At 38.4% G+C, this 25,998-nt stretch overlaps 1 protein-coding gene across 1 annotated transcript; it reads right to left on the bottom strand.

Annotated features, from left to right (window-relative positions):
- Window positions 1–2,672: 2,672 nt before the first annotated feature.
- Window positions 2,673–3,244, bottom strand: LOC140855255 (uncharacterized). Its single transcript, XM_073251122.1, has 2 exons — window positions 2,861–3,244; window positions 2,673–2,732 (listed from the first exon to the last, which is right to left on the bottom strand). Exons 1-2 carry the CDS (start codon window positions 3,242–3,244, stop codon window positions 2,673–2,675), a joined length of 444 nt encoding a protein of 147 aa, XP_073107223.1.
- Between the last annotated feature and the right edge of the window lie 22,754 nt (window positions 3,245–25,998).

Below are 25,998 nucleotides of genomic sequence, written 5' to 3'. Positions count from 1 at the left end.
GAAATCTGGGATCCTACCACTGCGGATATCTTAACAGCTGGCACCTCAGCTCCAGGCACTATCCTGTAATTTTTGTATTTTTTTTTTATTTTAGGATCATTGTAAGAAAATTTTGAAAGGAATAAAATAAGTAGAATCCTTTTTGTCATATTTCTGCTATGTGAACTTATACCGATTTGAGATAATTTAATTAAACGGTAACCTCATTCTACTCCCTTAAATGCGGACGATTATAGAATGATGATCGATGACTCACCTAATAAGACCACACCTAGGAGACAGTATGGGGCCTATGAAGATGCGCCATGTGGGCACATTCTATTTTGTGAAGCATCGCAGGGATTTATTCCCACTCTGAAGAAAGCACATCATTAACTGCTTGGCCATTAACTTATGAGAAGCGTCGATTGGCGATTGATGTGGCTGCTAGTGCTTATAAATAGAAAATCAAAGAGTAAAAAGATCTCTACTTCTTCTATGGCAAGAAGTCTCCTTCTTCACCTACTGCCATGTTGTTGCCTTCGAATCTACCACTTTTAGAGTTAATTGAACAATAGATGAGAAAGCAGAATGCCTTTGCAAGGGATGCCCGCCAGAGGTATTTAGCCCATGAAAGGAAAAGAGCTAGGCGGGCTGGTGCATCCTCTTCTCATAGGGTCCCCCCTTCTCTGCCTCCTATGATCAGACTCCCCCTTCAGCTTGAGCACATCCTGCCTGCAATTCAGGAGCGTTGCATTGCAAAGTTTCAAGATTCTACGGTGTTCAGGAGAAAATGCTCAACGTCGCCACCACCGCCTTCATCTAGAGCTTTGATGATTGTAAGGCCCATCTGCTAAGATAATACTGTATCTAAAATTTTATGGCATATAGACTGGCAGTACCGATGAAGAGGTGGAGACCTCGATGGATGAAGATTAAATTAGCTCACTCGGAAGGTGAGAAGGCAAATTCCTCAATGGATGAAAATCGGACCAGCTCACTTAGCCGATCCGATGCTCCATCGATTGCAATGAGACATCCCTCATCTTCTTCTTTCCTTGTTTTCTTCTTTTGTTCACAAGACGGTGCCTAAGCAACTGTTCTCTCTTTGTAAAGTATCTGAAACACTAGTTTTTTTTTTGTAAAGTGCTTGGAGCATCGGCTTTTTCTTTGTAAAGACTTTAATGAATAAAAAGAATGCTTTGTTTTGAAAGTCTTTACTTTGATTCCAACTTTAAATTTATATCTATGAATTTTGTGAATTTTACTAGGCTCGTAGAGAATAGCACAAGTAAATGCTCAGATCAGCATGAAGAAATGCTTACTACTCATCTCGACATAAGTAAGGATCCGAATAGCTCAAATTAGCATGAGAAAATGCTCAGTGCTCAACACGAGTAAGGTTCTAGATAGCTCAACTTCAACATAAATATATTTAGAACAACTTCGATTGAAATGAACATATTTAGAGCAGTTTGGAACAACTTGAATATAGTCCGACCGTCCATGGATCTTAGAGCAGTTTGGAACAACTTGAATATAGTCCGATCATCCATGGATCTGAGGCATCATAATAATAACCTCAACACTACCTCCTACTCCTGAGTCTGAGATAATGCCTCAGGTGGAAGGAGTACTATTGAAATAATGCCTCTGGCCATATATTGTCCATCTTTTTATTCTTCTGAAGAGGCAGTGTGTGGTGGTGGCGATCTTGTGCCTTTGGCATTCAGGGCTCTTCAGCAGTATTTCAAGGGTCTGATTAGTTATCTCTTATGAGTGACGTTGCATGCCTGCGGTGATCTTGTACCTACGGCATCTAGTAGTTCTGATCTTCGCGCAAGAGGCAGTGTGTGCCAGTGGTGAGCTTGTGCCTACGACATCTTGCACTCTCAGCGATATTTCAAGGGTCTGATTAGTTATCCCTCACAAATGGCATTGTGTGCCTATGGCAATCTTATGCCTATGGCATCTAGCACTTCTCATCTTCATGCGAGAGGTAGTGTGTAACAGTGGCGAGCTTGTGCCTATGGCATCTTGCACTCTTAGCGATATTTCGAGGGTCTGATTAGTTATCCCTCACGAGTGATATTGTGTGTCTGCAGTGATCTTGTGCCTATGGCATCTAGTACTTCTCATCTTCACATGAGAGGTAATGTGTGCCAGCGGCGAGCTTATGCCTATAGCATCTTGTACTCTCGATGATATTCTGAGGGTCTGATTAGTTATCCCTTACGAATGGCATTGTGTGCCTATGGCGATTTTATGCCTATGATATCTAGTACTTCTCGTCTTCGCACGAGAGGTAGTATGTGTCAGCAGTAAGCTTGTGTTTATGACATCTTGCACTCTCGACGGTATTCTAAAGGTCTGATTAGTTATCCTTCATGAGTGGCATTGTGTGCCTATGACGATCTTGTGCCTACAGCATTTAGCAATTCTCATCTTCGCATGAGAGGCAATGTGTGCGGTGGCAAACTTATGCCTATGGCTTCTTGTACTCTCGATAGTATTCTAAGGGTCTGATTAGTTATCCCTCCGAAAGTTTTCTCAAGGGTCTTCCTTCGCTTCTCGTGCGACTTGAGCTCTATAGGGGTCTGGTAAGTTAGTCCTGTCTCGAAGTCGTCGAGGTCTTCTTGAGAGTCTGGTAAGTTAGGCATCACATTAATAGATCGTAGTTATGGTTTAGGGTCCTAAGTGGAAGGAGGAGGCAACTCTTGGAGGACTCGAGCGTCCATCATAAATTGATGGCTCTACAAATTTTATTTTCATGAAAAGTATTGTTACATTATTGGTAATATATGCAGAGGTTTGTCGAGTTTCATGACCTAAAAATCGAAGTCCTGTCGAGCTGCTTTAGATTATATGTTTTTAGGCGTACCACTTTATCCACTTGGTAAGGACCTTTCCAGTTGGGCGATAGCTTCCCTTGCTCGATAGGCTGTGAGACTTTAGCTCGACACAGCACCAGATCACCAGCTTGAAACTTTTTTGGCTTAATTTGAGAGTTGTAATATCTGGCCACCTGCTGCTGGTAAGCAGCCATTCTAACAGCAATGCATTCCCTACTCTCCTCAATCAGATCAAGATTGGCATGGAGCCACACCAAACTGGTGTCCTTATTATATTCCTCAATCTTGAGAGAGGGAAATCCAAACTCTATGAAAATAACTGCCTCAGTCTCGAAAGCCAAGTTGAAGGATGTTTCACTAGTTAGAAGCCTCTGAGTGGTCTGGGATAGCTCAGCTCTTGACAAGTATGTCATCAACATACTTCTCCATATTGTGGTCGAGCTTATCTTTGAAGATTTTATCCATCAATCACTGATAGGTGGCCCCTACATTTTTCAGACCAAAGGGTATTACCCTATAACAATAGAGTTCATGGTCAGTGTTATGACCTGGCTCAATTGAGCCCTAAACCCAGCCCACGAAAGCCCATCAAAAAAAAAATTAGGAAGACTCCCATAGGGAGTCTTCTTCCTCCCGATCGGCTCCCAAACAGAGTTGAAAAGCTCACTAAGGAAAGTCAAACTCCTCCCCTCTGACTCTATTTAAGGGGGAGACCCCTTCTCCCTTCCTCCACTTGAGAATCCCGAGACAAAAGGTAGGGATCATCGAAAAATCCTCGCGGAAGTTCATCGCCGTGCTCACCTTGATTTCTCGTCGGAGACATCGTCGGAGCTCGAGGTAAGCCCTGATTTCTCTCCCTCTCTTCTTCTCCTTCCTTCCAATGCCCGTGTGCACGATTGCCGATGACCAAAGTCATCAAATTTTGTTGTGAAAGAATTTTTTATTTTTTTATTGTTCTTCTCATTTTCCGACATCGGTGGTCACCACCGACCGTCGGATTCACTTCTTTTGAGCTGCCCATCGTCGCCCTTCCACCGTCGGCCACAGCCATGCCGGTCACACCGCTGATCGGCCGACCAAAGGAGGGGACCACACGGTCCCCTGTTTCGCCCAAAGGAGGCCACGAGAAGAAGAAGGAAAAGAAAAAGAAAAAGAAAAGAAAAAGAAGAAAAAAAGAAAAAGAAGAAGAAAAATACAAAAATAATAAATAGACTCTCTCTCTCCCTTTTTTCTTCTCTTTCTAATCTCTCTCTAATCTCTCTTTATTTTCTCTCTCTACTTTCTCTCTCTAAAATTTCTCTTTAAGTTATTTCTCTCTCCTAAAATTTCTAGAACTTTGACAAGAATGATGATGAATTGAAATTGATCCTAATAATAAATTTTGATTTGTGATCGTCGGATAGTATACCGACATCCATCTTGATCAGATCTAATATTTTTTAAGATTCTATTTCTCATAATTTTATTGAATTATCCATATGATAATTTCAGTATGATTTGATCTGATCGATCGAATTTGTTGAATCATATCATCTGAAGAGTCCAAGATGAATTTTCTCTCTCTAAAATTATTTTTCTCTCTTGATCGATTTCTCTCTCTAAAAAGATTATCAATAAAAAAAATTTTAATATTTTGATCTGATAAAAAATCTGATCCATGATTGTCGGACAGTGTACTGGCACTCACCTTGATCAAATCTGATATTTCTCAATTTGATTATCCATGATCCTAATTTAACCATGACTTGGATTAGATCATTTTGATCATACCAATCAAGATGTTGGACTGTGGCACCTGATTAATTTGGATTGTATCTCATGAATTCTCTCCCCTCTAATTTTCTCTCTCCACTTGATTTATGAACCCAATGAAGGAACCTCGATCTTATCACTTCGAATTTGATTTGATCTGATAGTCAAATTTTGGATCGTTTATGTCCTAATTAGATTTTGACCAGATAAAATTAGAAGATCGGACCAATCTGAACGATAGGATATGGGTGTCCATCAATTCTATTTTTCTTAATTATTTCGATCCTTTCTAATTATTAAAATTAATCCTGTATAGGATTGTGGATATTTGATCATGGGATATCGCGATATGATCTACGAATAAAATTTTTGAAAAAAAAATTATAAAATTATATGGATTATTGGAATGTATTCGAGGTAAGTAATATTTTATTTTTTTTAGATTTATCGATAAATTATAATATATTTTTCTGACATAATTTATGAAATGATGCATGAATTAGATGAATGATATTTTGTTATAAAAATATCCTATTTTGAAATGTTATGATGAAGCATGATTGAATATTTTGATTTCATTATGCATTATGTCGATTGATTTCAATACCACATGATTATATATTTTTTTATTGAATTAGAATAAGAAATATAATTTATGAAGAATTTTGATATAAGAATAATTTAAATTGGCAATCCCCATCATTGGAGGTATATACATTAGCAATTGATTTATCCTGAGGATTTATACTGCCAGTGAGACCAGCGACATGTCGCCAGTGAGACCAGTGACAAACTGCCAGCGAGACCAATGATTCTGAAGAACTTTGCTGTCAGATGATTCGTAGCTCACTGCAAGAAGATACGCAGTATTATGACCCTGCCACAGAAAAAATATGGTCATAGCTCATAGTTGATGAAAAAAATGTAAGAATGAAAGAAATTAAAATCTTCAAAAAAATTTAAATTTTAAAAAAAAAATAAATTTAGTAGAATTATATTGCATAATTGAAGTTGATTTCAAATTGATGAACTTTATATGCATTATTTTTTATAAATAATTATTTACTTTAATCTCTGATGAAATCTATTGAAAGTGATCATTACTTACTAGGCTGTCTAGCTCATTATCTCTTATTTTACTATTTTTATAGATGTTGAGAAATTAAGATGATACAAGATATGAATAGAAGAGTGATAAGCAGAACTTCCATACATTTATTTTAGACTGAAAGTCTTATTGAATTTGATGTAAGATGTATTGAACATTATTGAATTTATTGAGATATTAAAGTTAAAATTTAGATTGCTATATTTTAGATTTAAATTATTGACTAATTATTCCACTGTTATTTTAGAATAGCATGATAAGATGCCTTGCATGCTTATAGAGAGAATTTTCTATGAGTATGTGGTGGTTGCCACGACTTTCAACTCGCGATCTCAAGTCACGGGCGTGACAATTAGAGTGGTATCAAAATATTAGTGGATGAACTAAGATGTGTATAGAATGAGTGTTAGTGGATAGACACTAGAGACATTATGGTGTAGATCTTTGATGATTGTAGTGGAAAAATCTTTATAATTTTTGATTAAACATTGAGATTATGTATGAAAAGATCACAAGAGATTATGATATATAGAGTTTGAAATATGATGGATGACCTATAGATCATGATATGATTAGTTAGATTTTGATTAAAAATAATTACAAAAGGATTGACATGAAATTTTATTATGCATTATGGTTATTAATTTATCATTGATTATTCAAGTGAATCGTAAGTTCAAATTCGATGTGAGAATAATACTATGATATTACTTCTAGTTGAGAAGTTAACTATTATTGACAAGATAAAGATTTGATGATAAAATATTATTTCAGGATAGACTAAGAAAGTCTTTTATGATACTTGATTGAAATATTTATCGAAATTGAACTTGGTATATGGATCATATATAAAATGACATATTAGGATGAATGCATATTTGAGGATATTGCAAAAAAGCCTATTTCTTATTGATAAAATTGATTATGAGATTGTAAGATATTCATTATGCTGGAATCTATAATTATCATTCTTAGATCTAAATAATAAATCTTATTTGTTCTTTTGGAGACTACATGATGTGTATGAAATTTTAATTTAAAGATTTCTTATCTAAGTTGATCAAAAGATTTTCTGATATTATTGTTGAGATTGTTAATGAAAAAACTGCTATCTTTAGATTAAAATAAAAGATCCGATTTATATTTATTCAAGATTATGGGATCCATGTGAATTTGTAATTTAAAATTTTGGATTTAGGAATTGATATAGAGTTCCTTTGCTTTTATTAACAAGGTCTCTGATTGAATCTACTATTAAATAAAAATTTAATTTTTGAGGCTTGTATGATTATTATGAAAGGATACTTGATAGATATTAAGGATCTTGATGATAGAACTTTAGAAAAGATAATGATTTGAAATTCCTATATATTCTAATGATGTCTTAATTTGATGAAGTATCAAAAGATTTTCTTATTGATTTTACTTATAGGATTTTGATTTAGAATTATCTAATTGAATTGATATGAGAATTAAGATTTGATTCATATTAGATTATAATAAACCTATATGATGGTTTTAAATATGATATTGGACTCAAAAATTAATCAAGATTATAGTACGTCAGTAAAAATATAAATGAGAATCGAAAGTTAATCTTTGGCTTCAATTAAAATTTAAAATTTTAAAATTTTTCTATTAATAAGATAAAAAATAATATGATCAAAATTTTTTGGTGAACCTAAAAAATTTTGATTGTTAGAATAGAGTACGCAACGGAAGCATGATGATCTGAATTATTTTGAGTAAGTCAGAAATATTGACTCTTTGAATTAAAGAATTATGATAGATGATATGATTTAACATAAAAAATTCATTGATATTAGAAAGAATAATATGTTTAAAAAATTTTGAATATTCCTAATATAATTTTTAAAAGTAGTGCTTCCACCTACTATGCTACAAAAATATTTAGCATCCTAATTTTAGGATGAGTGGATCCTTAATTTTTTATTTTAGATTTAGAATATTTAAAGATAAATTTTTTTTATCTTAGAATTGAATAATTTTTTATTTATCAGAAAGAATTTGATATTGTTTATCGAATAATGATTTTGATCTTAGATTTTTATACTCAAAAATTTATCTATGGAGAATGTAGTAAAATTTATTTATGATCTTGTGATAAATTGATTAAATCATGAGCAGTTTAAACATTTTTTATGAGAAATTTGATATCTTTATCTAGAATTAAAGATTAATTTTGATGATCAAAAATAGTGATATTGATTCTAATCAATATTAGTGATATTGATCTTTTCTTTATGAAATGATTTAATGATGAATTTACATCAAAAAAAAATAAAACATCAAAAGTTTGAGGATGAGATTAAAAAGATAAATTTTTAACCTTTGAAAGCATGAATAAGAGAAAATATTTTTGAATTTTGACTGATTTGGATATCATCATGTGATTCATAGAAGTATGTTTTTCTATCTTATGATGGGTTGATTAATTAAGGATAGTTAGTATTTAAAAAAAATAAAATTTTTATTCAAAAATTAAGATATTGATTTTTTTCTATTTACAAGAGATAGGTTTGATTTTGATCTAGTCATGAGGTATTGAATATTATTTTATAAGGAATGAGAGCATGATTTTGAAATCTCAAAAATTGAAAATCTTTGAGATGTTGATTTTGACAATAAAAAAATAAATGGTTCTGTTTTGGATCAATATTTGATGTATTGATATTTTTCTTATAAAATAATTTAAGAATTAATTGGTACCAATAATTAGAATATTAAAATATTTGAGGGTAAGATTTTTACCATAAATCCTAAGTAAGAAATTATGAAGACTTAAGCAAAAAAAAATTCGAGGATGAAATTTCTTTTAAAGGGGAAGAATATTATGACTTGGTCCAATTGAGCCCTAAACCCAGCCCACAAAAGCCCATCAAAAAAAAATTGAGGAAGACTCCCGTAGGGAGTCTTCTTCCTCCCGACCGGCTTCTAAACGGAGTCAGAAAGCTCACCGGAGAGGGGTCAAACTCCTCCCTCTGACTCTATTTAAGGGGGCGACCCCTTCTCCCTTCCTCCACCTGAGAATCCTGAGGCAAAATGGTAGGGATCGTCAAAAAATCCTCGCGGAAGCCCATCACTGTGTTCGCCTTGATTTCTCGTCGGAGACGTCGTCGGAGCTCAACATAAGCTCTGATTTCTCTCCCTCTCTTCTCCCCCTTCCTTTTCGTGCCCGTGTGCATGATCACCGGCGACCGAAGTCGCTGAATTTTGTTGCAGAAGAAATTTCTATTTTTTTGTTGTTCTTCTCAATTTTTCGACGTTGGTGGCACCACCGACTGTCGGATTCACTTCTTCCGAACCGCCCATCGTCGCCCTTCTACCGTCGGCCACCATCATGCCGATCATGTCGCTGATCGGCCGACCAAAGGAGGGGACCACACGGTCCCCTATTTCGCCAAAGGAGGCCACGAAAAGAAGGAAGGAAAAGAAAAAGAAAAAGAAAAGAAAAAGAAGAAAAAAAAAAGAAGAAGAAAAATAGAAAAATAATAAATAGACTCTCTCTCCTCTCTCCCTCTTTTCTTCTCTCTCTAATCTCTCTAGTCTCTCTCCACTTTCTCTCATTACTTTCTCTCTCTAAAATTCTCTCTCTAGGTTATTTCTCTTCTAAGATTTTTAGAATTTTAAGAAAAATGATGATAAATTAAATTGATCCTAATAATAAATTTTGATCTATGATCATCGGACGGTATATCGACATCCACCTTAATCAAACTTAATATTTTTTAAAATTTTATTTTTTATGATTTTATTGAATTATCCATATGATAATTTCAGTATGATTTGATCTGATCGATCGGATCTGTTGAATCATATCATCTAAAAAATTCAAAATAAATTTTCTCTCTCTAAAATTATTTCTCTCTCTTGATCGATTTTTTTTCTAAAAAAATTTATCAATAAAAAAATTTTTTAATATTTTTGATCTAATGAAGAATCCTGATCCATGATTATCGGACAGCGTATTGGCACTCACCTTGATCAAACCCGATATTTCTCAATTTGATTATCCATGATCCTGATTTAACCATGACTTGATTAGATCATTTTGATCACATCAATTGAGATGTTGGATTGTGACACCTGATTAATTTAGATTGTATCTCATGAATTCTCTCTCTTTTGATTTTTTCTCTCCACTTGATTTATAAACCCAATGAAGGAACCTCGATCTTATCACTTCGAATCCGATTTGATCTGATAGTCAAACTTTGGATCGTTTATGTCCTAGTTAGATTTTGACCAGATAAAATTAGATGATCGGACCAATCTAGACGATAAGATATGGGTGTCCATCAATTCTATTTTTCTTAATTATTCCGATCCTTTCTAATTATTGAAATTGATCCTATATAGGATTGTGAATGTTTGATCATGGGATATCACGATATGATCTATGAATAAATTTTTTTAAAAAAAAATTATAAAATTATGTGAATTATTGAAATATGTTCGAGGTAAGTAATGTTTTACTTTTTTTAGATTTATCGATAAATTATAATATATTTTTTGACATGATTTGTGAAACGATGCATGAATTGGATGAATGATATTTTATTATGAAAAATATCCTATTTTGAAATGTTATGATGAAGCATGATTGAATATTTTGATTTCATTATGCATTATGTCAATTATTTCGATACCACATGATTATATATTTTTTTATTAAATTAGAATAAGAAATATGATTTATGAAAAATTTTAATACAAGAATAATTTGAATTGACAATCTGACTATATAAAGTACCCCACCAATAGAGGTATATACATTGACAATTGATTTATCCTAAGGGTTTATGTCGCTAGCAAGACCAATGACATGTCGCCAGTGAGACAGTGACAAACCACCAGTGAGACCAGCGGTTCCGAAGAACTTTACTGCCAGATGATTCGCAGCTCACTGCAAGAAGATATGCGATATTATGATCCAGTCATAGAAAAAATGTGTCATAGCTCATGGTTGATGAAAAGAATGTAAGAATAAAAAAAATTAAAATCTTGAAAAAAACTTAAATTTTTGGAAAAAAAATAAATTTAGCATGAATTATATTGCATAATTGAAGTTGATTTCGAATTGATAAACTTTATATATATTATTTTTTATAAATAATTATTTACTTTAATACCTGATGAAATCTGTTGAAAGTGATCATTGCTTACTGGGCTGTCTAGCTTATTATCTCTTATTTTACTATTTTTACAGATGTTGAGAATTAAGATGATACAAGATATGAATGGAAGAGTGATAAGAAGCAGAACCTCCATACTTTTATTTTAGACTGAAAGTCATATTGAATTTGATGTAAGGTGTATTGAACATTATTGAATTTATTGAGATATTAAAGTTAAAATTTAGATTTTATATTTTAGATTTAAATTATTGACTAATTATTCTGCTGTTGTTTTAGCATAGCATGATAAGATGCCTTGCATGCTTATAGGAGAGTTTCCTATGAGTATACGGTGGTTGCCATGACCTTCGGCTCACGATCATAGGTCAAAGATGTGACAGTAGTAATAAAAGCTATTTTTTCCTCATCCTCAGGCATCATGCAAATTTGATTATAGCCCGCGAAAGCATCCATGAAGCTAAGGAGCTTATGTCCTGAGGTGGCATCCATCAATTAATCAATCCGAGGCAAAGGATAGCTATCCTTAGGATAGATTTTGTTGAGATCAACAAAATCGATACATATGCACCATTTCCCATTTACCTTCTTAATCAGCACAACATTTGCTAGCCAGTCTGGGTACATGACCTCTCAAATGAAATCAGCTTTGAGCAGCTTATCGACTTCCTCAGCTATGGCCTTCTGACGCTCTAGAGCAGAACTCTACTTCTTTTGCTTTACTTGCTGACAGGTTGGGTCCACCCTTAGGTGATGTGATATCACCTCAGAATCGATGTCAGACATGTCTGCAGCAACCAGGCGAAAAGATCTGCATTCTCTTACAAAAGATTAATTAACCGGCATTAGGTTACTTTATCTAGATGTGAGCCGATTTTCACCATCCGGCTCGAATTCTCCTTCCTCAACGGGACATCTAAAAGGTCCTCGATTGGTTGGGGATGTCCGTCTATCAGGTCCTCCCTAGCAAGCCTATCGACAGCTCAGGATGGATCTCTGCCAGTGCCGGTTGATTCTCTACTCTCAACTTAACGACAAAGCATTCACGAGCCATGACTTAGTTGCCTTGGATCTGCCCCACTCCATGCTTAGTCAGAAACTTCATCATCAGATGGCAGCTTGAGACGATAGCTTTCAAAGTCCACAGGCTAGGATGGCCGAGGATGGTATTGTAAGTCGAGGGTAGCTTGACCACTAGGAAGTTAACTTGAATTATCGTTTGCTTTGATGGGGTTCCCACAGTGAGAGGTAACTTAATCATTCCCTCCGAGATCACAGAACTCCTAGAGAAACCCTGAATTGGGGTATCGAACCTACTTAACTGGCTAGGTGTAAACCCCATTTGGGTGAAGACAGAAAAATACAAAATATCTACCAAGCTTCCATTATCTATAAAGACACGGTATACCTTAATATCAGTGATGTTCGCTATTACAACCACCGCATCATTATGCGGGGCGAACAGACCCTCTGCATCATGTTCGGTGAAGGTGATGACCTCCTCCTGCTCCTCCTTAAGTCTTAGCTTCTTCACATCCGGAGACTCTCCTGACCCAGACGACCCCCCAGTGATATATGGATTTCTCCTTGGATGGGTCACTCTTCTTTTGCCACTTGCCCTCCGACCTGCTACCGCTCCTGCCACACTGATGCTTGCTACGACTGAGACAGAGGGAGAGGTTGCTGAGGCAAAGGGGGTGGCTGTTGAATGATGCACGTCATCAGGGCACCAAAAATAAATCCAATTCTAACTTACTATGTAGCTAGGGTGAATCAGGATCGTTTCACAAGGATCTCGAATAATTATTTATAATTAATAAAAAAAAGAGAAGATTGATTTTAATTAATTACTAAGAAAATAATAATTTAAGTTTAATTCATGAAAAAAAATTGAATAGGAAAGAAACCTCGAAAATTCAGAATCCATCATGTAAAATAGATTCTATTTTCTTTTACTTTTATATCGTAATGATGAGATTTATAATTAAGAAGCAGCGTAATTTATCTCGGATAGGTACGAACCATATCCTTGGATTATGGCTCGTCCATCCAGAGTATAGATTACCTTAACTCAACTACAAGTTAGAGACTTGAACTTGAAATGTAAACAATCTATCTCTCCTAGCGCATACCATATCTGTAGATCATGGCATGTCTGTGAAAAGAATAAATCATACACGTCGAATCCAAATCTCTAAGAAATAAGAAAGAATATTAAATGAGCATGAAGCATAAAACAATTCTTTATTTCACTGCATGAAAAATAAATACAAGATAAAGAAAATAAATCTGTGTTGCAGGCTTCATCGTCTTTCCAAGTTGAAGAAGTCTAGCCTTCCATTGAACTCTTGCACGCTGACTTCCTGGGATTGAGCAGATGAATTGTTTGGAAGGTTGGAGATGGAAGAGAGGGCTGGTGTGTGATGGATGGTGGAAGCTTTTTTTGGATGTTTGGAGGGTTAGGCTAGATGAAATATGGAATGAGAATGATGGAAGAAGAGATGGAGAATGACAGTGTCCAGCGTGTCCTCCCCTCTTCGCTCTTGTGGTTTTCCTTTTAATAAAGCTCCAAGCTGCGTCTGAGTCACGTAAATGCTTCCACACCACGTTCTCGCATCTGTTTCGTAGCTCCTGCGTTAGTTCCGCTTGCTTCATAACGTCTTCGTTGCCAGCTCCTAACTCGCGTGCAAACCACGTGGATGCTGCTTTTATTAACCTGTCAGCTATGCATTTAAATCTCTCAGCTCTTGGTCCAGCGTCCACGTCCAATTCTCTCACCTTACCAGCACTTGATCCCAACACCAAAAAATCGTGTGCCATGCCAACCCACGTACCAGCATAAGCCATGCGCCACTTCCTCTATTTATAGTTAACTTCCCAACACCAAATCGCATGGGTCCCATCTAAAAAGTCAGTTTTTATTATGTGAACCGCTATCTTTTAAGCCACTGGGAGGGTTGTGTGCTAAAAACCATGCACGTCCAAGCTTGCATACCATCTATTGACTTCATAACATGCCAAGCCTTGCATTAAATATTGTAGGGTGGATGTCTGGCCAGGACACCACCTCCCAAGACCTATTCAGTACCACGCGATGCAGCAGGAAGAAAGAAGAAACAAAACAAAAAAAAATAATCAAAATACGTGGATCAGCCACAAAAGGGCTCGCCTCCACGGGGCATGTAAACTTCACTATGAAAAAAAATTTTACAAGAGGAGACCTCACCCTCAACCCTTGTACACCCAATTCTCTCTCACCTGAAGTTTCCCTCACAAAAGCTCTCTCTCTCTTAGAGACCCCCTGAACCCCTGAAAAGCCTGGCGACCACTGTCCAGGAGCCTCCTGCTCCTTTTCTCACAGCGCTCTCGCCTCTCTCTCTCTTCTCGGATTTGTACGGCGCTAGAAAAACCAACCACCCCTCTCTGTTTCGTCACAGGACCCTTTTAAAGGGTTAAATAGGGTTTAAACCTAATTAGATTAGGTTTAAGAGTCCTAAACAAGCCAAATCACATCAAAGATCGTCGGATCAAGATCGGAAGCCACCTGGGCCCTTCGATCGCGCTCCGATCCATGGAATAGTCTGTGGACCACGAGAAATGTGTGGAAAACGCCCACGCGGTCCACAGGCCTCGCCGTGGATCGCCCGATCCACGGTGGATTGGGGCAAGGGGCCAGCAGGCCGCTGGCCTGGGCCGCGCCTGGGCCGCGCGCCCCCCCCCCCCCACGCGGGCCTGGGTCGCACGTCCCGCACGGGCCTAGGTCGCGCGTCCTGCGCGCCTCCACCTGCGGCCGCACCGCTGCCGCCCGCCGCCGGTCGCCGGCGGTCCTCTGCCCCTCGATTCTCGTGCCGACTTCAAAAGCTCGTATCTCCTCCATCCGAGCTCCGTTTCAGGTGATCTTGGTCTCGTTGGACTCCATTTTTCATCACGAACCTTGCTGTGGGCTGAATCTCGAGGCATCAAATCCTAACAATCTTCACCTCGACTCGATATTCGGCCTCCTCCAAACTCCGAGAGCTTCTGGATCTCCTCACCCCCATGCCCTGGGGCAATCACCTGCTAATCATGGATGGGCAAACATGGGAGTCGAGCCAGGCTACTCGATCCCATCTCCGTCGTATGCTGTGCTCCTCCTGACCTGAGACCTGCTCGGGGCATCATCCTGCGGTAATAGGAATCTCACCTTGCGACGTCGCCTCTCGTCCTCCCGAGTCTCCTGTCTCGTGCCCGATCCGCCTCCTGGAGCTCCACCTCGCTCTGGGCTCCACCTGGCTCCCATGCTCCACCTCGCACTGGGCTCCCTGCCAGGTAATAATGTCCTTGCTCCCTTGCTTCCCCTCCAGCACAATTCTATCGCCGCGTAGCACCCTCAGGATTCCTCCACCAGCTACCATCCTGTAGCCTCTCGAATCCAGTCTGCTAAGTGAGATAAGATTCCATCTGAAATCGGGTATGTATCGGACCTCCCCCAATCTCCTCACTGCACCGTCATGTGTCCTCCAGCTGACCGTTCCAATGCCTCTGATCGCACAGCTCGATCCATCCGCAGATATACAGTGCTCTCACTGTTCTCCAGGGAGTCAAACTGCTCCTCTCTACAATACACATGATAGGGGCATGCAGAATCTAATATCCACTGCTGGAAAGAAGTAGATACCTCGTCAGATATCTCCAGGAATCTCCATCTGAATCGCTGCCGGCCGTCGCTACAGCAGCCACCGTCCGATTTTTCAGTTGAGGGCAATCTCTGGCTAGATGCCCCAACTCCTCACACCGGTAACACCTGATTTTGCTCAAGTCCCTCCCGGACTTAGACCGCCCTCGTTGCGATCTCCTGTCGCTCCGTCTACTGCCTCCTGCTCCTCCAGAAGCCACCAAAGCTGAGCTATCGATACCTGAGCTCGAAGCTAGGTTCTCCCTCCTGAGAACCTCGTTCTGGAGTATCGCTGTGGTGACCTCGTCAATCTTGATAGTGCTCTTCCCCACTAGAAGAGCAGTCACCAAGGACTCGTACGAAGAGGGAAGCGACGCCAGCAAAACCAGCGTCCTGATCTTCTCCTCAACATTCTCGCCAACGCTGAGAAGGTCGGTGAGGATCTTCTGGAAGTGGCTCAGATGTTCCTGCACGCTCTGTCCCTCAGTCATCCACAGTTGGTAAAACTGCCTCCAGAGAAAAAGAGTGTTGGAGAGAGACTTCGCCATGTACAACTCCTCGAGCTTCGATCACAACACCGTCGGGGAAGTCTCGCTCAGCACATGGATCACCACCTCATCCGCCAGGTACATGCAGATGGTACTCACCGCCTACATCTGTAGCCGTTCCAATCCCGCACCTCCATGGTGGTCGGCTTCTCATCGCACAAGAGACATCGATCAACCCCTGTTGGATGAGCACATCCTTCACCCTTGCCTGCCACAAGGAGAAATTGCTCTTACCATCGAACTTGTTGATCTCCATCTTGATTGTTCCTGTTTTCTCCATCTTCAGTCTTGCTCACCACCACTGCAATCTGCGTCCTTGTACCGCCTTGCTCTGATACCACTTGTAGGGTGGATGTCTGGCAGGACACCACCTTCCAAGACCTTTTCAGTACCACGCGATGCAGCAGAAAGAAAGAAGAAACAAAAAAAAGAAAAACAATCAAAATACGTGGATCAGCCACAAAAGGGCTCGCCTCCACGGGGCACGCAAACTTCACTATGAAAAAAAATTTTACAAGAGGAGACCTCACCCTCAACCCTTGTACATCCAATTCTCTCTCACCTGAAGTTTCCCTCACAAAAGCTCTCTCTCTTGGAGACCCCCTGAACCCCTGAAAAGCCTGGCAACCGCTGTCCAGGAGCCTCCTGCTCCTTCTCTCGCAGCGCTCTCGCCTCTCTCTCTCTTCTCGGATTCGTACAATGCTAGAAAAACTAACCACCCCTCTCTGTTTCATCACAGGACCCTTTTAAAGGGTTAAACAGGGTTTAAACCTAATTAGATTAGGTTTAAGATCCTAAACAAGCCAAATCACATCCCAGACCGTCGGATCAAGACCGGAAGCCACCTGGGCCCTTCGATCGTGCTCCGATCCACAGAATAGTGCCGTGGACCACGAGAAAGCGTGGGAAACCCACGCGGTCCACAGGCCTCACGTGGACCGCCCGGTCCACGGTGGACCGGGGCAAGGGGCCAGCAGGCCGCTGGCCTGGGCCGCACCTGCGCGCGGGCCTGCGCCCGCCTGGGCCGCGGGCCCCCCCCGCACGGGCCTGGGTCGCGCATCCTGCGCGAGCCTGGGTCGTGCGTCCCGTGCGTCTCCCCTGCGGCCGCGCCGCCGCCGGTCGCCGACGGTCCTCCACCGCCTCGATTCTCGTGCCGACTTCAAAAGCTCGTATCTCCTCCATCCGAGCTCCATTTCAGGTGATCTTGGTCTCGTTGGACTCCATTTTTGTCGTGAACCTCGCTGTGGGCTCAATATGGACTGAATCTCGAGGCATCAAATCTTAACAAATATATTTTAAAATTCATGCACATTTGCTTAGTCCATCAGGTGTTGTGATCTTAGAACTTGGATATGCACCTAATCGACTTAGATTTGAGCTCAGGCTTGGTCACATAGTTGATCTGTAATTAGGCCTTTATACTTGATAATTCTTGAAAAAAATAAAATAATAGAGATTAAATAGCATAGGTATAATACTTCTCGTGGCATAATTAATGTATTGATCACACCCCCCAATTTGAACTTTTACTCGTTCTTGAGTAAAATAGATAAATCAATAATACGTACCAAATTGTCCTAGAAATGAGAGTTATCATGGCAATTCTAAGTTAATTGATACCCGGCTAGATCATCAAAGGGATATTTCATCGGGTTATCAATTCTACCCATCTCGTGGTTGAGTGAAGTCCATAAAAATTTCTAGAGTTTTTTCTTTTGCCAACTTTCCACTTCACTCTTTAAGTCCTCTAACTTACTGTGGGCTTAGTGTAGTATCTTTTTGCATTTTAGTCCCCTTATACTTTTTTTATTTTTTGAGCATGTATAGTCAGTGCAATGTTCTAACCCCTTAAGATTTCTAATTGACTCTTATAGCGAGTTTTAAGCCAATGACTCCCAAACCAGTTGGCTTTAAGGCATTAGGTGTAGAACACCCCTCAGGCTTACTAACTCGAGTCAAAAAGACTATGAGTTAAGACTGACTTTACAAGAGGTTCTTTCATATTCCCATCTTTTGACGCGAACCATAATACTTAGGCGAAAAGGCTCGGTTACTCAGTAAGAAATGCTAAAAATCTATTTTATTAATCTAAATAGACTGTAAGATGGACTTTATGCATACTTTGACTTTTTTACTTATACCCTCATAAAGTAGATTCTTTATTGAGATCATTGCGCTGAAGGTTTTGAAATTACTTTAGAATTTGTTCTGATCTAAACTCTACCATTTATTGGGCTTCCTTAATAATTTGCCCCTCAATATCTCTAAAATTGTCTAAACTGTTAATCATTTATTAGTCAGAACACCTGATTTACTTCAAATCAAGATAAAATTTAGTACACAAAACTGATTACGGTCATACTTGAGGACTTGATTAATTTAATTATTCTCTCCCCCCCAACTTTATTTCCATTGCCCCCAATGGGCCCCAATGGATGAAGAAAATAATAAAGTAGAATAGAGAAAGAAATTACAAGGAAAGATACCACCTAGATTTGATGTGCTCGTTCATTGTCAGGTGAGGGATTCTTCCTTTGTGGGCGTGATTGGTTCATGACTCCATCTAGGCTTTGGATGAGATACTCCCCTCAATTTGGCTGATTGTCTTTCTTGAATTTTTCTATGAAAAAAAAATAAGCTAGATAATTAAAAATATATATATAAACTGGGTTGCCTCCCAGGAGCGCTAAGTTTAAAGTCTTCAGCCAGACTGAACGGAGTATCATGGCGGTACTGGATCCATTAGATCAACAGATTCAATTAATTCTCTATCGCTAATTTCATTTATGTAAGGTTTCAATCACTGACCGTTTACTTTAAAGGTGTTCCCCTATTTAGGATCTCTGAGTTCTATAGCTCCATAGGGAAATACTTGAGTTACAATGAAAGGACTGTTCCAACATGAACGAAGTTTACCAGAAAAAAATCGCAACCTAGAATTGAAGAGCCAAACTTTTTGATTGGGCTCAAATATTTTTTGTGCAATGAATTTATCGTGGTATGCTTTAGTTCGAGCCTTATAAATTCTGGCACTCTCATATGCTTCATTGCGTAACTCTTCAAGTTCATTTAGTTGAAGTCTCCTATTGAAATCCGCATTTTTCATATCAAAGTTAAATTGCCGTATGGCCCAAAATACATGATATTCCAAATCCACCGATAGATGACAAGCTTTACCGAATACAAGTCGATAAGGAGACATTCCTATGGATGTTTTAAAAGCAGTATGGTAAGCCCATAATGCATCATCCAAGCATGCTGACCAGTCTTTTCTATCGGGTCTTATCGTTTTTTCAAAAATATGCTTGATTTTTCTGTTGGAGACCTCAACTTGGCCACTTGTCTGGGGGTGATAAGGTGTGGCGACTTTATGGGTTATTCCATATTTTTTCATTAGCATGTCAAAGTGCTTATTCATGATGTACCCCCATCGCTAATTATGGCTCTTGGGCATCCAAATTGACTAAAGATGTTATGCTGAATGAACTTGATCATAACTTTGTGATCACTGGTTCGGATTGCCATAGCCTCTACCCATTTTGATACATAGTCCACTGCTGCCAAAATGTACTCGAATCCAAATGAGGAGGGAAAGGGTCCCATGAAATCAATTTTCCAAATATCAAAAATTTCTACTACAAGTATAGGGGATAGGGGCATCATATATTTTCTCGAAATATTTTCTGTTTGCTGGCATCGCGGCAATTACGACTGAATTCATATGCATTTTTGAATAGTGTCGGTCAATAAAATCCACTCTGCAACACCTTTGCTGCAGTTTTTCTTCCACTAAAATGTCTCCCATATGCTAGCGAGTGGCAGAAGTTAAGAATACTTTGGACTTCACACTCGAAGACACAACGTCGGATTACTTGATCTGGACAATATTTGAATAACTCTGGTTCTTCCCAGAAATAGTACTTTATTTGGAAGAAAAATCTGTTTTTCTCTTATTGGGTCTAATGTGATGGTATTTGTCCCACTACCAAGTAATTGACTACATTAGCGAACCAGAAAAGACCAGTGGAAGAGATTGAAAAGAGTTGTTCATCTGAAAATCTATCTCTAATTATTTCTTTATAATGTTCTACCAGATTCTAGAAATATGATCTGCTACCAAGTTTTCGGAGCCTTTTTTGTCTAAAATTTCTAAATCAAATTCTTGTAATAGAATGATCCATCTAATCAGCCTAGGTTTTGTATCTTTTTTGGATAGCAGATGTTTCAGTGCTGCATGATCGGAGTATACTAGGACCTTGGAGCCCAAAAGGTATGATCTAAATTTATCTAGGACAAACACAATAGTGAGTAACTCTTTTTTAGTCGTGGTGTAATTCAATTGAGCATCTGAAAGAGTTTTACTTGCATAATAAATTACATGCGGTTCCCGATTAAATCTTTGCCCAAGGACTGCCCCTACAGCATAATCAGAAGCATCACACATGATTTCAAATGGTAGGGTCCAATCCAGAGATTTTATGATTGGTGCAGTGGTTAAAGCAGTTCTGAGTTTATTGTAAACGGTTAGGCAATCTTTATTAAAATCAAAAGAATTTTTCTTGACATGCAAGTTGCACAAGGGTCGTGAGATCTTGCTGAAATCCTTAATGAAGCACCTATAGAAACCTACATGGCCTAAGAAGGATCGCACTTGTTTAACCGAGGTTGGAGGAGGCAATTTCAAGATTACTTCAACCTTTGCTTTATCTATTTCGATCCCCCGCTTGGATACAATATGTCCAAGCACGATTCCCTCACGAACCATAAAATGGCTCTTCTCTCAACTTAAAACCAAATTTGTCTCTACACATCGTTGGAGAACCTTGGCTAGGTTCTGAAGACAATCATCAAAAGTAGAGCCAAATACCAAAAAACCATCCATGAAGATCTCTAAAAATTTATCGACCATATCAGAAAAGATGGCCAAAATGCACCATTGAAAAGTGACTGGTGCATTGCAGAGACCAAATGGCATACGCCTAAATGCAAATGTTCCATATGGGCATGTGAAGGTAGTCTTTTCTTGATCAGCAGGGAATATCGGGATCTGGTTATATCTCGAATATCCATCTAGAAAACAGAAGAAACTTTATCCTGCTAGCCGTTCTAAAATTTGGTCAATAAAAGGCAAAGAAAAATGATCTTTTCTAGTAACGGCATTCAACTTTCGGTAGTCCACACATACTCGCCAACCAGTTATTGCACGAGTAGGAATTAATTCACCCTCGTTGTTCTCTACTACGGTAATACCTAACTTCTTAAGTACTACTTGGGTTGGACTAACCCATTGGCTATCCGAAATTGGGTAGATAATTCCAGCATCTAGCCATTTCACTACTTCCTTTTTCATGACTTCCCGCATATTCGGATTCAATCTTTGTTGCATGTCCCTATGTGGTTTTGCCTCAACCTCGCAGTGAATATGATGCATGCAAACAGAAGGATCTATACCCTTCAAATCAGCAATCGACCACCCTATAGCCTCTTTATGCTTTTTGAGCACCCCTACAAGTTTGTCTTTCTGGTCAGTAGTTAGGTCAGATGCAATGATCACTGGAAAGGTATCATTAGGTCCAAGAAATGAATATTTCAGCATGGCAGGAAGAGACTTTAGTTCTAGAGTAGGTGGTGCTTCTAGGGATGGTACCAGAGGACTTGATTGAGTTGGTAATTGTTCATATTTTACAGTCCAAGGGGGAGTGGTGCTAAAATTGGGAGGTTCTAGCAAAGCATGTATTTCTTCAGTATATCCATCGATATCAAAATTATTCATTCTAAAATATGTTAGACATGCCTATAAAGGATCTGAGTTCAGTAAGGCAAGAGCTTTATCTTCTACAACTTCCTCTAACAAGTTGATCTCATTATGGTCATACGTAGGTGGTCCCTGAGATGCATTAAAAATATTCAACCTCAACTTCTTATTTTCGAAAGATACATCCATAACCCTAATCCTACAATTTATACAAGCATTAGCAGTTACTAAGAAGGGTCTATCTAGGATGATCGGTATTTGGCTAGAGTTACTGCCAAATTCTATATCCAGCACAAGAAAGTCAACAGGAAAATAGAATTCATTCTACTTTCACCAACACATCTTCCAGCATTCCCCGGGATACCTTAATAGATCGGTCTGCTAGTTGTAAGATCACCGTCGTGGGTTTTAACTCTTCAAATCCAAATAGGTCATATACAGAGCTCAGGAGAAGGTTGACACTTGCACCCAAATCTAATAATGCCTTCTTAATCGTGAGGTCCCCTATGACACAAGAAATAATTGGGGTACCTGGATCTTTCAGTTTGGGTGGGGTAATTTGCTGAAAAATTGAGCTGGCCTGCTCAGTTAGGTGGACTTTTCTTGGTATCTGTGCCTTTGATTTTCGTTTCTGTATACACAGGTCCTTTAGAAATTTGGCATAGGTTGGAACTTGCTTAAAGGCATCGAGAAGGGATAAGTTTATCTAGACCTATTTAAACAGTTCCAACATTTCATTCATTTTTATATCCTTCTTATCAAGAGGCAGAGGGAATTCTAAAGCACTAGAAAATGGAGCCTTAGGTGCATGTGTTGGGTTAACATGTTCTTTCTCCTCTTCAGGTTTCTTCTTTTCTGGTGTGGCTAGAATTGGTTGCTCTTGTTGTTGGGTTATTTCAAGTTGATTTAAGGTTTTTTCACTTCTAAGGATCATAATCGATTTGGCATGTTTGGGAAAAGTTTCAGGACCAATGGTGCTTTCAGCCATGTACTATCCTTTTGGGTTATTAATAGGCTGACTGGGTAATTTGCCTTCTTCCTTTTTACTGAAAGCTGTTGCTAGCTGACCTATCTGGGTCTCTAGCTTTGCTATTGATTGCGTATGGGAGTGAAGGGGTTGGGTATTCATTTCTAGTCCTTTAAGTGCTTGCAGTACCTTTTCTTCGAAAGCCGAGTTATGAGTACTCGGGGTGGGTTGAGGAGGGTTTTGGTATTGTGACTGAGATGGATGTCTATAAGCCGCATCCGGATAACCTAATCTTTGTTGCACTAGAGGAACCACTGATTGTGATTTTCATGAGAAATTTGGATGGTTTCACCATCTTGGATTGTACGTACTAGAATAGGGGTTGTTCCCTAGTCTATGAGTAGTTTGGGCTTAATAGACTTGTTCTTGTACATATTCAAAAAACTGTGGTGCAACTGGACAATCATTCACACAATGAGTGGGGCTCGAACATAATGCACATATATCTTGCATCTGACAAGATGGAGAAGAGGAATGTCCCATACTTAATAATCGATCTAACTTTTGGGACAATTCATCTACCTTATGATGGATATCTATTGAGTTTCCTACTTCATATATTTCACCTCTCTTTGGGTTTAACATGGGTTTATCTCTAATGGAGGCAGACATATGATGTAATAAATTTTCACTTAAAATTTCAAACAGTTGCCATGTCTCTTCCTCACTTTTGAGCATGAATGTTCCACCGCATGATGCATCGATCATTTGTCGATGTCTTTCAAATAGTCTATCATAAAAATATTAGATTAACTGTCACTTGGGTACAGCATGGTGGGAACATTTTTAATAAGGTCCTTTAACATTTTCCATGTTTCATGGAATATTTCTCCATCTAATTGGAAAAATTAGTTATGACTTTTCTTATTTGATTAGTTTTTTCTATGAAAAAATATTTCTTGAGGAACTCTCCTTGCAGCTGGTCCCAGGTTGATATAGTCATGGAATCCAAAGTATGTAGCCAGTATTTGGCTTTGTCCTTAAGTGAGAAAGGGAATAATTTTAATCTAAGAGCATCATCGGAGAAGTTGTGAATCTTAATAGTTGAGCATATCTCAAGAAATTCTTCAAGATGTTTATAAGTGTCCTCATTACTAGTCCATAAAATGAAGGTAACATTTGGATTATACTGGACTTAATTTCATATTGGGTGGACTCCACAGGGGGTACTTGAATGCAAGGAGAGTAGGTATATATGGAAGGAGTAAAGTACTCCTTCAACTGTCTAGGTGGATCATTCTCCTGATTTTGTTCCATATTTTTACGTCTGTTGGCTCTAAAGATTCTTTCTATTTCTGGATCAAAAGGTTGGATTTCTGATCGTAATGATCTACGACGAGCATACACCCTACAATTATACTTTAGAGCAAACACAGAAAATTTTAGTTTTTATAATATATATATATATATATATATATATATAATAAAGTAAGAAAAAAGTGAAGAAATCTAAAGAGAAGAACCTAAGAATCTTAAATCTATGAAAAGGAAGAAATTAGTTAATGTTTATATGTTAATTGCAATCAACTTAAACAAGCATAGACTCTCTATCCTAGGGTTAACCTAGATCTAGACAGCTCCTATCTTCCAAGACCGCCTTTGAGCACTCCAAGCTCAAGAATGACTAACTGACTCGGTCAGATAAGTGTAAGATGTGGGAAGTTTCCTACTCGTTGCTTTTCTTAGACACCAACTGAGTTAGCCAGGTCAGTCAACGGAACTAATTAAAAACCACTTTCTTTAACCACTTGCCTTAGACACCGAGCAATTAACCAATCCGCATCATTTCAACTCTAAAGCTTTCTTGTCCTATTGAGCTCGAAATTTCTAGGACTGACGTCTAGTTGATTTTAAAATTAAGGCTTGGTTTAATGCAAAATGAAGGATATGATTTTTGGACCAAGGAAGGGTGATCAAATCTCTACCTTATCTGATTAATGGGTTATTACCCTTAAGATTAATTATGGAGATGAGATGCAACAAACCAAGATGTCCAATCTTCGTAATTAGTATACAGTCAAGACTAAATTAAATCAATTTATTTCTTTTTTTAAATTTTATGATTAAGTCTCTAATTTTTTAAATGGCTTATGAGGTGTCAATGTAGAGATAATTTTTTTTCTTTAAAAAAAAAAAATCAACCGTGCCAAGATCTCTGGCAATGGTACCAAAATTTGATGTGCATCATCAGGGCACCAAAAATAAACCCAATTCTAACTTACTATGTAGCTAGGATGAATCAGGATCGTTTCACAGGGATCTCAGATAATTATTTATAATTAATAAACGAAAGAGAAGATTGATTTTAATTAATTACTAAGAAAATAATAATTTAAATTTAATTCACAAAAGAAAATTGAATAGGAAAGAAATCTCAAAAATTTAGAATCCACCATGTAAAACAGATTCTATTTTCTTTTACTTTTATGTCGCAATGATGAGATTTGTAATTAAGAAGCAGCATAATTTACCTCGGATAAGTACGAACCATATCCCTGGATTATGGCTCATCCGTCCAAAGTATAGATTACCTTAACTCAACTACAAGTTAGAGACTTGAACTTGAAATGTAAGAATCTATCTCTCCTAGTGCGTACCGTATCTGTAGATCACGGCATGTTTGTGAAAAGAATAAATAATACACGTCGAATCCAAATCTCTAAGAAATAAGAAAGAATATTAAATGAGCATGAAGCATAAAATAATTCTTTATTTCATTGCATGAAAAATAAATACATGATAAAGAAAATAAATCTGTGTTGCAGGCTTCATCGTCTTTCCGAGTTGAAGGAGTCTAGCCTTCCATGGAACTCTTGCGTGTGACATCCTGGGATTGAGCAGATGGATTGTTTGGAAGGTTGGAGATGGAAGAGGAGGGCTGGTGTGTGATGGATGGTGGAAGCTTTTTTTGGATGTTTGGAGGGTTAGGCTAGATGAAATATGGAATGAGAATGATGGAAGAAGAGATGGAGAATGGCGGTGTCCAGCGTGTCCTCCCCTCTTCGCTCTTGTGGTTTTCCTTTTAATAAAGCTCCAAGCCACGTCCAAGTCACGTAAATGCTTCCGCACCACGTTCTCATGTCTATTCCGTAGCTCCCACGTTAGTTCTGCTTGCTTCATAACATCTTCATTGCCAACTCCTAACTCGCACGCAAACTGCATGGATG

The sequence above is a fragment of the Elaeis guineensis genome, chromosome 2 (assembly GCF_000442705.2).
Source record: "Elaeis guineensis isolate ETL-2024a chromosome 2, EG11, whole genome shotgun sequence".
Lineage (NCBI taxonomy): Eukaryota > Viridiplantae > Streptophyta > Magnoliopsida > Arecales > Arecaceae > Elaeis > Elaeis guineensis.
Note: the sequence above shows the minus strand (reverse complement) of the source record. Positions and strands in the feature narration are given on the sequence as shown.